This window comes from Sitophilus oryzae, unplaced genomic scaffold, assembly GCF_002938485.1.
Source record: "Sitophilus oryzae breed Bouriz unplaced genomic scaffold, Soryzae_2.0 scaffold_1518_pilon_pilon, whole genome shotgun sequence".
NCBI classification, from domain to species: Eukaryota; Metazoa; Arthropoda; class Insecta; order Coleoptera; family Curculionidae; genus Sitophilus; species Sitophilus oryzae.
Window position 1 is genome coordinate 353,164 of NW_022146190.1, and position 15,917 is coordinate 369,080.

At 34.8% G+C, this 15,917-nt stretch overlaps 2 protein-coding genes across 2 annotated transcripts in view; both read right to left on the reverse strand.

Annotated features, from left to right (window-relative positions):
* Positions 1–15,535, reverse strand: part of LOC115878550 (DNA-directed RNA polymerase I subunit RPA2) — a 39,558-nt gene extending 24,023 nt beyond the window's left edge. Inside the window, exons 1-8 of the mRNA XM_030895074.1 lie at positions 15,375–15,535; positions 14,982–15,311; positions 14,578–14,817; positions 14,347–14,519; positions 14,002–14,294; positions 13,652–13,943; positions 11,411–11,685; positions 11,093–11,359 (exon numbers count right to left, since the gene is read on the reverse strand). Of these exons, the coding sequence (XP_030750934.1) occupies positions 11,093–11,359; positions 11,411–11,685; positions 13,652–13,943; positions 14,002–14,294; positions 14,347–14,519; positions 14,578–14,817; positions 14,982–15,311; positions 15,375–15,443 (1,939 nt within the window). The 5' untranslated portion in view covers positions 15,444–15,535. The remainder of the gene's footprint in view (positions 1–11,092; positions 11,360–11,410; positions 11,686–13,651; positions 13,944–14,001; positions 14,295–14,346; positions 14,520–14,577; positions 14,818–14,981; positions 15,312–15,374) is intronic.
* On the reverse strand, positions 295–1,633 carry LOC115878551 (UMP-CMP kinase). Its single transcript, XM_030895075.1, has one exon. It carries the CDS (start codon positions 1,383–1,385, stop codon positions 750–752), a length of 636 nt encoding a protein of 211 aa, XP_030750935.1. The 5' UTR covers positions 1,386–1,633; the 3' UTR covers positions 295–749.
* Positions 15,536–15,917: the final 382 nt, after the last annotated feature.

Here is a 15,917-nt window from a genome sequence, read left to right on the forward strand (position 1 = left end):
AAATAAAAATAAAGTCGGTACTTATAATCAAAAGTACAAAAAAACAGAATATCCCAAAATCTAAAATCGTTTTTAAAATCGCATTTTTATAAGGTGGGGCTTTTCCTCTAAGAAGTAATTCTATTTTTTCTATGTAGAAAGGGAAAATCTCTTCCATTTCATGTATCTATAAATAGATTAAATTAATTCTATAGGAAGCCCAGTTATAAAATATGTATTGGCAGAATCAATATTGTTCACTATTAGCCGATTAATTTTTACAAGGTTACTTGCAAGGAAAAATAATACAACATGCTTGAATAATTCAACTATATTCACAACTTTTAAAGAGACCGTCATGTAATTTTTGGTTTCAAATTAGTTAGTTAACTTAAAAATAAATCACAAAACCATACAAAAATATGAAGAAAACATTGGCTAAAAATGTATTAAAGACACCTAAAATCTGATTAAATATGATCAATTATTCCTCTAATAAACTAAAAACACAAAATGGTGATTAAACTATGCTGTATTAAGATGTGTGCTTTAATGTAGTTTAAATTATTACTTTAAACATAATACTGAATAAATAAACAGTGTTATATATCATACATATAACGTAAATCTACTAAGAAACAAAATCCACCTTTAGTTATGTACCCTAAATACAAAATTAACTAAAAAATGCCAAAGATGTTTTTAAGTTATTTAAAAATTGGGAATGATAAATTCAAACTTAATTTCACAATCTATCTTTTTAAGAATTGTTAGTTATCACCGGCTCCTGCCTGAAATAAATGTTCTACATCTTTGTACACTTCTTCCTCTGGCCTGGTAGCATCTATTTGTCTTACTAAGTTGAGCTTCGCATAGTAATCAATTATAGGTCTAGTTTCAGACAAAAAAGTATTAATGCGTTTTCTTAAACTGTCCACATTGTCATCCACTCTACCACTTGACGTTCCCCGTTTCAAACACCGTTCTGTACAAACTTCTAAGGGACAATCGAATACAATCACAAATTGTAGATTCACCTTGTTGGCCATAACTTTATTCCAGCCGTCTAAATTATCCTGATTGCGTGGAAAACCATCTATTAAAAAGTTTTGTTTGCCTGACTGTACCATGGCTCGTTCCAGTAAACTGCATGTTATTTCAACAGGTACTATTTTGCCTTCTTTAATGTACGTTTCAATGAGCTCTCCGTATTTCGATCCGGGTTTGGAGCGCTCTTCTCGTAAAAGATCTCCAGCAGAAAGATGCACATAACCAAAATGTTCTACAATCTTTTGGCACTGAGTTCCTTTGCCAGCTCCTGGACCACCCAACACAAATACCACATTGGGAGTCATTTTTAAAACGTGCTTGAGCGCCGTTGAAAATAAACTAATTCCAGCAAACATCGAAAAGTTTTTTAATGTAGCGACGCGGCAGAACTTTGATAAAAATACGACGAGGTCGCATAACCTAACACTTTTTTGTCATGCGTCATAAAATTTAATGAACCCGCATAATTTGTGTAAAAATGATAATTTAAAGATTACTTAGGTTTCAAAACTTATTAAAATGTCTCGGAATTATATCTTTTACTGATAAGAATTAATAACTTTGTGACAATTCAATCTACACAGGGATTTGTTTTTGTTTTTGAAACTGTTAGTGTTGGGCGATGCTTATCGATATTTAAAATATCGATGTTTTGCCGGCGGTATTAAAATACATGAACGAAAAAAAAACGGCGTCAGCGATGGCTATGGAATGAAGATCGCTGTCATTTTGAATGTAAAATTATATGGGGAATCTCATCGATATTCATTTCCAAGCCAACTGAACGCCGTTTTTTTTTATCATACAGTACTAATTACTAATAAATTTTAATTTTAAAACAATAAGATTATTTTGATATGAAAATTGTGTATGTTTTCTACGGTTCAGTTCTAAATAGTGTATCTTAATTGCTGTCCTCCATTCGCGAACTTCAAGTTCCAGTGCTTTACGCCCTGAGCTACTCGAGAACGGTTCTGAAAGGAGCTGTGCGCTATAGCCTGGTGCCTCATATGGCGCGGAACAGTTCTGAACTTTTGGAGTGAGAGTATCGCGTTCTTGAACAGTTCAGATGGAGGACAGCAATTGAAACAAGTTGGTAAGTAAGCGAAATACATAAAATATGTTAACAAATAGTAGAGGTGAGATGGCATTAGAGAGATAAAATGTGGTTTTATCTGATGTTTTCACGTTTATTTTAAACAATCAAGAAAGATGCGTAAGATTAATAAATATTATACTATACTATAGACCATACCCAATAAACTTTTAGTCACATGATTAAGCTTGACTGGCACAGCATTGCCCACTTTTACATATTTTCTTTTAATCAATATTATAAATATACAGGGTGGCGCACCTCATTCGCCTCGGTTGATTATACGAAAACGGAAAGATGTAGAACAAAATATTTTATGGGTATATATGAGGAGACAATGTGCACAATTTAAAATTATTTTGAAATATACAGGGTGTCTCAGAACAGATCCATACCAAAGTTATATTTTTTTCTTATGGAACACCCGGTATTTTATTTCATTTTCGGATTCTTGCGCCCAAAAAAAGGCATTTATTATAAGGGTTTAATATGTTTAAAATCTTTAGTTTTTGAGATATTTAAAGATATGTAAATTTGTATGCTACAATAGAATAGACTATTAACACACTGTACATTACTTTTCAGAATTAATTCTTATGCTGAGTTTAAAGGTAGTGAAATAAACTTTACTGAAAAATGGTATTGGTTCCTTAAATTTATACAGGGCTATCAAAAGTTGCTGATAAAATTTTATATAAAAACTTCGTTATTTCAAATACAACACCCTGTATTTTTTTAAATAAATTAAAGCAGATTCAAATGCTCTTTCAAACTATATTAGGGTTTCCTATACTTATCTAGCTCAGATTTTGAATAAAAAGCGATTTTTAAATAAAATTGCAATCAAGATGGCTGGTGTCGCCATGGCAATTATCTATTGACAGTTAGTAATTATTTTCAAAGTCGACATTAGTTTATGGACATTATTACTTATAATTTATAACAGTTTACTTAAATTTACCTACAATAGTTTAATAAGTAAGTATTCATTATTTTATCAAGAAAAATAAAGCAGTATCTGCTGGCAGAACGAATAGATATGTTACTAGTGATATTATTTTGTGAGGAAAATTGGTTCTTGGCCTCAAGGGCTTATGCTCAAAGATATCCAAATAAAAATAGGCATTTATTCACTGCTAAATAGGCATTTATTCACTGCATAATTTTGTTGATAAGCCTTTCTTTGAAAAACTACTTGTCCTATTTCGCAGAGCTGGTAGTGTGGTTTATAAAAAAGCTATTAGGCAGAAACCTGTCGTTGGAAGGGAAGAAAATGAATTTGCCATAATTGGCTCTTTTATAGAAAATCCATATATCTACAAGTCATCGTAAAATAATTCAAAAAACTACTTTTCTTGATAGAATAATAAATACATATTTAAAAAGTATTATTTATTAAACTATTGTAGATAAATGAAATAAAAGTAAATCGGTATAAATTTAAATAAGTTCATAAACTAATTTTGAAAATAGCTACTAACTGTCACTAGAAACTTGCCATGACGACACCATAGCCATCTTGATTACAATTTTATTGAAAAATCGCATTTTATTCAAAATCTGAGCCAGATAGGTATAGGAAACCCTAAAATAGTTTGAAAGAGTATTTAAATCTGCTTCGATTTATTTAAAAAAATACAGGGTGTTGTATTTGAAATAACAAAGTTTTTATATAAAATAAATCCTTAAAATAGACCAGCAATTTTTGATACCCCTGTATAAATTTAAGGAAGCAAAACCATTTTTCAGCAAAGTTTATTTCTCTACCTTTAAACTCAGCTCAAGAATTAATTCTGAAAAGTAATGCACAGGGTGTTAATAGTATATTCTATTGTAGCATGAAAATTTAAATATCTTTAAATATCTCAAAAATCAAAGATTTTAAACATATTTAACCCTTATAATAAATACCTTTTTTTGGGCCCAAGAATCCAAAAATGAAATAAAACACGCCACTTTTTTTATACACACGATTTTATTTTTGTATGGTGCGCCACCCTGTATAAAGTTATTATTTGCATCAACAAAACTGACCCCCTTAACAGCACTTAAGGGACATAAAGGGCCATTACTATCACTTTCCCCGTTCAAAATATTGTAATAAGTTTGCGATGAGTTTTTTGCAACGGCTATTAAACTACCTTGTACACTTCGCACTAAAAGGGGTTCTAAAAAAACAATGTTCGACTGCAAGGTCCGCTAGCAAAAAAATTTAAGCTTAAAGTATCACAACACAATTCATTTAAACCAAAAACTCGCAATAAAAAAAAAACTAAAGTGTCAAAACGGATGACAATGTCAAAAAATAAATAAATGTGGCAACTTGACATTTTTTACAGCAGAGCTACCACTTGGATCCCCAGCGGGAAATTTAAATTCCAGCCATCTTTAACGCCGTTTTTTTTCTTTTTTCCTTCGATTACATATTATAATAAAAATTCTTCCTTCTTAACTTCTTCACATATTTTAGTATAAAAATACAATACAATGAACAAGAAAATATCTTTAACGTAATTTAATAAAGAAATAGAAGTTATTATTTTACATTTTTCCATTCCATACAATAGTATATTAAACAACGAGTTTCGAAAACGACGTTTTGCACATGAGTTCGACAGTTTGTTGGCTCGAGTCGCAGGCAAGAGCCACAAGTCGAACGAGTGTACAAAGACGTTTTCGAACAAGTTTTTTACGCTATTTTTTTTACGACTACAAATTACCAGCAGACTCAGTTTTTGCCAGTTTTGTGAAATAATTTGCGATGTAATGATGACACTTTTCTGACGGCTGCGTTGCGTTTGGCGTTTCAGCTAAACATTGGAGGTTAAAAATGTTAAAATTGGCACATGTCGTGTGCAAAATGACACATGTCGTGCGCTAAATAATTAGATTAGCACACAACAGTTTGCAAAACGCCAATTTCAGTTCGAGTTTTCCGTGTGTCAAACTGCATGTTCTAGGCTAGTCGGTAGAAAAATATTATTGCGATCCTGCTCATTGGAAGATTCGCTGATCCATAAGCGTGACCTTAGTTATTTTTATTCTAACTATAAAATATATCAAATTATATCGTGCGGCACTGTCTAACGTCGAGGAAGCGTTCACCAGCAAAAGCATTTTGTTTAATATATTATTACCTTACTATTATTACTTATTGCTATAGTTTACTATACCTTATTATAGTAAACTATACCATAGCAATATACACACATATTTAATAAATTTAAAATTAGTTGTAGGACGTATTATACCATACTACACCATAATAAGATCGCCGTCTTTTATACTGAAAATGTTTATGTAAAATTATGGGAAATGTCATTTATCGTCATTTCCCATATAATTTTACATATAAAGTAAACTGGATGTCATTTTTTCAATCATAATATGATTATTAGTGTTTTAAAAATATTACTATTGTCAAGAAAAATGGCGTATCCGCCAGAAATTAAAAATGTATTACTGGTTGCCTGCACAACCGCAACGTATCCGCCAGAAATTAAAAGACTTTTTCAGGCGCCATCTTTTAGTCAAGTCGAGAAGTAAGGGAATCAGACAATGGAATTGTCTGGTATGAAGAAGTACGCTTTCCGAGAATTGGGAAATTTCGAGAAGCAGTCAATAGAGTATATAAGCCGGAGCCATCGACAACTGAGACAGTTTTTGAAATTTGAATATACCGCGTGGAAATTGAAAATCGGACAATTTGGTGAAGGAATCTTATAAATAGTTAGTTTGTTGTGTGTTATAAGTTAGTAATTGTGTATAAAGTGAGAAAATAAATTCGTTAAGTATTTTATCGTGAGTTTAAATAGTGGACCCACGGAATCCGTAACAATTGGTGTCGGAAGTGCGATTTAAGTGGATTTTGAAGATTTTACACCGAATTTGGGAATTTTTATGGTTGGTACGAGACAGCAAGCGAAGAAAATGGAAGAAGTAAGCAAATTATTGGGAGATTTTATGGAGAAATTAGAGAGAGAAAAGGAAGAGGAAAAATTACGACGTCAAGAAGAACAGGACCGGCTTGAGAAAATGTTGGGTAATTTGAAAATTCGTTTCGAGGAGCGACATCGTAGAGAAAAACAAGAAGAACAGGACCGGCTTGAGAAAATTTTAGATGATTTAAAAATTCAGCGACAACAAGACAAACAAGAAGAGCAGGACCGTATTCAACAGAGTATCGAAAATTCGGAACGAAGACAAGAGACCCACTTCCAAGAAGTCGTAGAAGATCTGGAGGAGCGCCTTCAGCAGAAAATGGAAAAATTAGAGATGGACCTACAGAAGACCAAGGTACAAGTAAGGACACCTGGCGTTTCTGGAACTGCGAACCTCAAGGCACCGACCTACGATGGACAAACGACCTGGACAATGTACCACCGTCAGTTTGAAGCAGCCGCCGCTGCCAACGGATGGACTGACCAGGAGAAAGCAGCGGCACTTGTCATCGCGCTGCGTGGCCCTGCCCTGGAACTCCTGCAAACTATTCCTGCAGCCCAACAGCAGGAATACCAAACTTTGGTCGCTGCACTGGACAGAAGATATGGCGACCAACATCGACGCCAACTTTACCAGGCACAGATCAAGACACGCCTGCAGAGGTCCGGAGAGAGTCTGCAGGAATTCGAAGCAGACTTACGTCGCCTGGTACACCTAGCGTATCCAGAAGCACCGGAAGGATTTAGGGAAGAACTGGCTGCTCAGTGCTTTATCAGCGGACTGAGGGACAACGAATTACAGAGGGCGCTGCAAATATCCCGATTTTCTACCAGCAGCGAAGCATTGGTCAGGGCGCTGGAAATCGAAGCTGCTTTTAGCGCCATCCCTAGACCGAAGATAAGATCAGTAACGGTCGAGGAACAGCCCGAAAGCACTCACAGAGGTTTGGAGGAGATGTGTAAGAAAGTCGACAAACTATGTGAGCTACTAATAAACAAGGGAGTCAACAACACCCAGACAGAGAACCAGAGAAGATCACAGGACATAAGGTGCTTTAGATGTGGCAGGAATGGCCACATTAAACGGGATTGCCGCGTTCAAATGCGATCCCGTTCACCATCCAGAGAACGTAGGCACCAGGAAAACTAAAATCAGTCAATACTAAGGGGCAAGTATTGACTGGGGAGAACAGAGCCCCAGGAGGATTTTCCATTAGAAGTCTAGGAAGAACCGCTGACAGTTTGGTGATCGACGGGAAAGTCAATGGAAAGGGAATCCGAATGACAGTGGACACTGGCGCTATGGTATCGTTGGTGCGAGCTAACTCAGTGCAAGGATTGAAGCTGATGCCTCTGAGAAGAAGAGTGTGTTTACGTACAGTTACGGGGGAAATGGCCGTTGTACGGGGAGAGGCTATCGTCGAACTGAAGTTAGGAAATTTGAAGTTCCAGCATAGTGTTTTAGTGGCAGATATTGAAGATGACTTCATCTTGGGCATGGATGTGATTCGTCAACATGGATTTTCGTTCGATCACCAGAGAAATATCCTGAATATCGGAAACGAAGAGTTTATGTTATCTCCAGACGAGGGACCAGGAAGAATGGATGTAAGATCAGCGGAAACTGTGGTGATACCTGGTAATACCGAGAAGATCGTATTCGGTAAAGTGGAGAAAATCGCTGGGTGCTGTGTTGGACTGGTACAAAGTAGCGACAACAAACAAGATAGGTACTTAGTAGGAAAGTCATTGGTGAACACTGACAAGAATATACCGATCAAATTGCGAATGTTTTCCCGAATTGTGTCAAGATTCAAAAAGGTGACAAGATAGCCATCTGCGAACCTGTAAGAAGTGTCACCCGATGTGATGAAGTATCGTCAGCTGTTACACAAAAGGCATCCCAAGAAACACTAAAACATCTAGAACAGCCATGGGATCACCTAACACCTGAGGAGAAACAGAAGGCCAAGCAGTTCCTGCTTAAGCATGGCAGTATTTTTGAGAAGAACAACAGTGGAAGAACGGATTTTGTGAAGCACCGGATTAATACTGGTCATGCTCAGCCAATTCGACAACGTCCTAGAAGGGTGCCCCTTTCAAAACAACAAGAAATGGAGACAATGGTAGATAAGATGCTAGAAGATGGAGTTATCGAAGAATCATCGAGTCCATGGTCATCTCCTGTTGTTTTGGTGACGAAGAAAGATGGTAGTACACGATTCTGCGTGGACTATCGGAAGCTCAATGACGTCACTAAGAAGGACAGCTACCCACTGCCACGTATAGACGACACGTTAACCACACTGGCAGGTTCGTGCTGGTTCTCCACTCTCGACTTAAAGAGTGGATACTGGCAAGTTGGTCTGGACGAGGACGATAAAGAAAAGACGGATTTTTCTACAGGAAACGGACTATATCAATTCAAGGTCATGCCGTTTGGATTATGCAATGCTCCAGCCACTTTCGAACGTCTCATGGAGGTGGTGTTAAGAGGATTAACTTGGAAAACGTGCTTGGTTTACCTCGACGATGTATTGGTTATGGGAAGAACTTTTGAAGAGCATTTGCGAAATTTAGAAGATGTCTTCGGCCGCATACGGAATGCTCACCTGTACTTGAACCCGAAGAAGTGTAGTTTATTCCAGCGACAAGTGGAATTCTTGGGTCATGTAGTCTCAGCAGACGGAATTTACACCGACCAGAAGAAAATCGCTGCAATCAAGGATTGGCCTAAACCTCGCGACAAACATGAACTTAGAAGTTTTCTGGGTTTATGCACATATTACAGAAGATTTGTCAAGGGATTTGCCAACATAGCTGCACCTTTACATAAACTTACAGGTGATGAAGTCGGCTACGAATGGAACACCGATTGTGATGTAGCCTTTGAAAGACTTAAAGCGGCTTTATGTTCAAGTCCTATTTTAGCCTACCCACAACAACAAGGAAGGTATATCCTGGATACCGACGCCAGCAACATCGGCATCGGTGCAGTGCTATCACAAGTGCAAGATGGCGAAGAACGAGTGATAGAATATTACAGTCGAGTTCTATCCAAACCAGAAAGGAATTACTGCGTTACCCGGAAGGAGCTGCTAGCAATTGTAAAGGCAGTTGATCATTTTCATAAATACCTGTATGGCCAAGAATTTTTAATTAGGACAGATCATGCGGCTCTCAAATGGCTTATGGAGATGAAACAACCTGAAGGTCAAATAGCACGATGGCTCGAGAAGCTCCAGCAGTATCACTTTACCATCCAACATCGTGCTGGAAAGATGCATGGTAACGCAGACGGTTTATCCAGAAGACCCTGTCAAATCGATTGTAAGCACTGCAGTAAAACGGAACAACGTGAAATTACTGTCATGATAAGGAGTTTTAAGCTTGGAACCGATGAACAGTGGACGACGACACAATTGAGGAACGACCAAATGGAAGATCCAGACATCGGAGCAATACTACGGCTCAAGGAAGGTAACGGCGAGAGACCACCGTGGCAGGATATTGCAAACAGAGGGCTCGTTTTCAAAGCTCTCTGGGCTCAGTGGAATTCACTGGTGATTGAGAATGGATTGTTAAAGCGCACGTGGGAAAGTGCGGATGGCAGGACAGTAACAACTCAGTTACTGGTACCAAGGAAGAAAGTTATCCAGGTATTGGAAGAAATTCATGGTGGTAGAACTGGAGCCCATCTTGGAGTAAACAAGACCTTGAGCAAGCTGAGAGATCGTTTTTACTGGGTGGATTATTGTGAAGATGTTAAGAAATGGTGTCAACGTTGTAAGATTTGCGCAGCTAGACAAGGACCAAGTACTCGATCTGGAGGAAAAATGGAACAAGATAACGTTGGACTGTCGTTCGAAAGAATCGTTAGGAAGGAAAGATTATTGGGAATTCATAAGGCCGTGAGAAGTAAGATTATGCTAGCCAGTGACCGGATGAAAGCTCGTTACGACCTCAGAGCTAATTCTACGGGATTTCGACAGGACGATAGGGTATGGTTGTATAACCCACAGCGCAAGAAAGGAAGGTCCCCAAAGTTAACTCCAGCATGGGAAGGTCCTTATACAGTCATCAAGAGGGTAAATGATGTTGTGTACCGGATTCAACGCAGCCCTAGAAGTAAGATGAAAGTAGTTCATCTGGATCGATTGAAGAGATACCAGACAGGAAACCTTGATCGGGACGATCAAATTTGAGAAGGGGGCAATGTCAAGAAAAATGGCGTATCCGCCAGAAATTAAAAATGTATTACTGGTTGCCTGCACAACCGCAACGTATCCGCCAGAAATTAAAAGACTTTTTCAGGCGCCATCTTTTAGTCAAGTCGAGAAGTAAGGGAATCAGACAATGGAATTGTCTGGTATGAAGAAGTACGCTTTCCGAGAATTGGGGAAATTTCGAGAAGCAGTCAATAGAGTATATAAGCCGGAGCCATCGACAACTGAGACAGTTTTTGAAATTTGAATATACCGCGTGGAAATTGAAAATCGGACCATTTGGTGAAGGAATCTTATAAATAGTTAGTTTGTTGTGTGTTATAAGTTAGTAATTGTGTATAAAGTGAGAAAATAAATTCGTTAAGTATTTTATCGTGAGTTTAAATAGTGGACCCACGGAATCCGTAACATATTATACCATACTACACCATAATAAGATCGCCGTCTTTTATACTGAAAATGTTTATGTAAAATTATGGGAAATGTCATTTATCGTCATTTCCCATATAATTTTACATATAAAGTAAACTGGATGTCATTTTTTCAATCATAATATGATTATTAGTGTTTTAAAAATATTACTATTATAAACCAAACCAAACCGATGGTCAATATCGATATTGCGCGTCGATGTCCCATCACTAACACAGATCACTGTCAAATATTAATATGACAGGGATGTATTCAGAATAATTTTATTTTTTATTTTAGTTTTTTAATTTGAAATATTGGTGACAAAAAACATAATTAAATTAGATGTTAGTGTAATAAATAGAACAAAATTACTTTAGACCTCTTACCTTCATAAGCTTCTTCTGGACATACACATACGTCCAAATATACTTGTTCAAAAGTTCCTACCAGCTCAATTTTATTTACATAAAGATTTGTTAAAGGCCTCATCATTCTTGATGGACCGGTAAACATGAAGATACCCGAATATTGAGAACAATATTTTTTATATGGCACTAAAACAATTTCTAAAGTATTTGGTACCTCTTTGTTTTCTATCTTCAACAGCCTTAATTTGTTAACTACTTTGGGAGCAATATTTCTTGATAAATACCCTAAAAATAAATTTTAGTAATTTCAAAATGTAAAACATTATGAAAAATCACCTATTATTCTTCCATCTAACTGTACTGCATAACTTGTAGCTATCTCTTGACTATTAATATAATTCATGGGAACCATTCCATATTCGGAGAGAATAATTGAGATATTTCGGACTTTAGTTTGATCTGGAGCCTCTGTAATAATACATTTCATAGTTAAATGATTTAGTAATCCACAAGGAGACCCATCAGGTGTGTGAACAGGACAAATAAATCCCCAGGCATCAGGAAGAAGCTGTCTAGCTTCAGTTGTACGCATTTCTTGGAAAAAAGAACCTCTGTGAAAGGATTATAATTAGATATATTTTACTTAATTAAAGAATAAATAATAGAGTTATGTTAATTTAATAATATTCCTGTAGACACTTCATCACAAATATCCATAAGAAAAAATTATTGATCAAATTTAGTCAAAATATTTTCAATGGAGAGATACAAAAAATATTTTTTTTTAGTTTAACATTATGTACAGGGTGGTCGAAATTGGTCTGTTTTAACAGAGAAACTCTATTTCCTGACTAGATAGAGCAAAACCGACATAGATGTCCAAAATATTTTCAATGGAGAGATACAAAAAATATTTTTTTTTAGTTTAACATTATGTACAGGGTGGTCGAAATTGGTCTGTTTTAACAGAGAAACTCTATTTCCTGACTAGATAGAGCAAAACCGACATAGATGTCATGGGCTCGATTTCTGAGACATGTTTAATGGCGTATACCGCCTGTTGATATTTTCACTGCCCACTGAGATACGGGGTCTTTTTGAATTTTTTACCATTTTGAAAATTATCCATAACTTTTTTATTTCGCGGAATAATAGAATTTTGTAAAAACGTCCTTAAGGGACTTTTTTAAGCACAATCCAGTGGCGTAGTTAATTTTTTTCTATGTTTGCTCTTTTTGTAATAAAAAATATAATTTTTTAAATGGAAATCATAGTTGGCTATGAACTTAAAAAAATGATGACATTTAACCCTTTCCAACGATGTAAAGTTATGAGTATCTATTTCTAAGAATGAAAGAAATATTAGGTTTTCTACATTATATATATATAATATATCTTTATATCGAAGCGGGCCTTGATTTTGTGTTGGCCTATTTGCCTAGTTATTTTTATCACAATTTATATTCTATATTATTATTTATCTGCATAATTAAAGACTCTTGAAAAGGTAAATTAACATTCTATATTAGCATTAGTAATTACAATTGAAATCGATACAATAAACAATGAACTAAACTAAAAAATGTATGTTTTGAGTGACGAATATAGTTTTCTAAAAAAACATCAAAGATGTTCAAACAGCACCTCCTTTTTGAATACACAATAAGCATCCTTTGCGCACATAGCTACAGCGATTTATTAGACGAACTGGTGGTGTAACAAGTTCAAAAGCTTGCTTAGTAGCCTTCTGCAATTCTTCTCTCTTCCCAATGGTTCTTCCCTTATATATAAGGTCTTTTAATTTCCCCCATCAAAATAGCGAAAGGGGTTAAATTACAGGACCTAGCAGGCCAAGATATGGCGTCCCTTTTTCCAATCCAATTCTCTCCAAATTCTCCATTTAATAGTTCAGTTATAACCCTGGCGTTTTAATTATTATTGGTTATACTAATATAGAATGTTGATTTACCTTTTCAAAAGTCTTTAATTATGCAGATAAATAAGAATATAGAATATTAAATTGTGACAAAAAATAATTAGGCAACTAGGTCAACACAAAATCAGGGCCCACTTCCATACAAAGATAAAAAACCTAATATTTATCTCATTCTTAGAAATAAATACACATAACTTTATATCGTTGAAAAGGGTTAAACGTCAGCATTTTTTAACTCCATAGCCAACTATGATTTCCATTTAAAAAATTATATTTTTTATCATTTCTGACAAAAAGAGCCAGTATAGAAAAAAACTGACTACGCCACTGAATTGTGCTTAAAAAAGTGCCTTAAGAACGTTTTTACAGAATGTGATTCCGCGAAATACAAAAGTTATGGGCAATTTTCCAAATGGTAAAAAATTCAAAAAGTCCCCGTATCTCAGTTGGCAGTGAAAATATCAACAGGCAGTTTACGCCATTAAACATGTCTCTGAAATCGAGCCCATGACATCTATGTCGATTTTGTTCTATCTAGTCAGGAAATAAGTTTTCTCTGTTAAAACAGACCAATTTCGACCACCCTGTACATTAAAAATAGTGTGCTGAGTTAAAAAAAAAACACATGAAACTGTATATACCTGTGCACTGCTCGAAAATGTGACATATATCGCATTCTATTAATATTTTCAGCAACTATGCACAAGCCTTTATCTTGCATAAGTCCTAATCCTGAGTTACTATGTATATTTCCTGTTGCCAAAAACAATCTCAAAATATTCTCCAAACCACCAGTTCTCTTAGCTGCTTGTAACATATCAGATTGAGAAAATTTGAATTTTGTTCCCCCTGCCAAAACTTCAAAACTTCTTCTTAACTGATGTAGCCATGTTGCTAACTTCTCCTTGATTATTTGTAAATATAAATGACCTCCTGTAATTATAAAATGAAAATAAAAAATTATCAAAATTGGGTATTATACAATACTTACCTTGTAGCACTTCTTGCATCATAACAGAATCTACTCCTTCAACTTTACATTTGTTCTGAGCAAATTTGAATAATTTTTGTGTCATAAATGCCAGCAAATTAACCTTATCCTCATTAGAATTTAAATGAATTAAAATACACTTTTTTAACATAACATCTGCAACTTCAATATCTGTATACCAAGAAGGGCATTCATAAAATCTGACTCTAAACATCTTTCCAAGATATGCTTTGCATTCGTCATGCGAATGGAGTCCTTCTGTGTGTAATAGTCTTAGCATATTTTGACAGCAACTAAAGAATGTCTATTTATGAATATGAAACTGTTTAAAACGATTTAACTTACTCAATATAGTATAAATCATCCTCAAACCCTTTAATTAATTTCTGATAAAAATATTGATCTGTAAAATCACACAGACACTTTAAAATGAGACATAATGGAACATAATATAACATTTTATTATAACTAAACATTAATTTTGCAGTTCCGTCTGTTACAAAATGAAGGACATTACTCTAGAAATGGTTACAAATAATTATATCTCTATATTAAAACTTAGATAAAATAACTTACTGTAGCTGTTTCATCTTCCATAACACTTCTAATAGAAATGCCTACATCTGAAAATAATGCCCCTCTACCTTTCCAGCCTGATCTTTTAATGGCAACTGGATAATTCCTTCTAGTCATTAAAAGCATTCTAATTATTTTTTCTAAGCCACTGACCACAAAATAGCCACCCCATTCTTGCTCATGTTCTCCACGATGAACAAGATTTTTAGGATCAAGTTTTTCCAAATTGCACCTGTTAGACTACAATAAATATATAAACTATTCAAAACAATTATTGCATATATTTAAAAAATATATAATAATTTGAGAAACAAGACACCTTGAATTATCTGAATTATGTTTTTAAATATTTTTCTATTTCTATTTTAGACCCTTCATATTTATGTAAAAAAATCTCTGCCCACCTTTATCATTATTGGAATATTTCCCATATCTCTTGTAAATGGTTGTTGTAACTGACCGTTAATATACCAGTCAACATCAATTAAAAATTTTCCACCATATGTCGAATTTCTCTGTCTACATTCTGTAGGATATATTAAATTGTTTTTAACACCTATTGTTCCGTAAGGCACTTGAGGAGGAGCTAGGCTAAAATTGGTTATAACTAACTTAATTTTTCGGTCATTCACCATAAACTCAACCGGGGCTATATTTTCTATAGCTTTGTTCAATCCTTCGTTAACCATATAGTTGAAACTATCAATATGGGGCCTTCCTATGGACTGTAACAACTAAAAGTAACCTAAGTTTAGCACGTGTAAAAAAGAGTATTTTAATAGAATTTAATTAAATACCTCATTTTGAAATTTTGGGGGTATCCCAAAATTTGGATCTGTAATATTTTTTAACGTGGGATCTTTCATTGTTTTAAAATTAAAAGGATTGTTTTCATACGATTTGAATGTAAAACAGTGAGGTTATGTTTTTTTCAGGGTCGAAGGCATGTCGAAGGTCGACCAATGCCGTCTCTAATAGAACAGCCTTAGGGCGAGATTTATGACGTCACGCTAGTTAGATACTACGGATTAATAAATATGTTGTAGAATACATGGAAAACACAATTATTCCTCAGATTTTTGGTTTGTATTTTAAAAATGATATAGTTTACATGAAAAATACATAATATACAGTTAATAACGACAACATATATACCTATTTATATTAATAAATACTTTGGCAAATAAACTATGAACCATACAAATGCAGCCAATGTTTTACAATATACAAATAATGTATTACATAAGATATTGGGTAAAATGTAAATATATTTTAAATTTTGGGGTTTGAAAATCGATCTAATTTAACAAAAAACATTCAATATCTACTAATAGTGATGT

Coding starts and splice junctions, on each gene's coding strand:
- LOC115878551 (XM_030895075.1), bottom strand. CDS start 1,385: ATGTTTGCTGGAATTAGTTTATTTTCAACGGCGCTCAAGCACGTTTTA.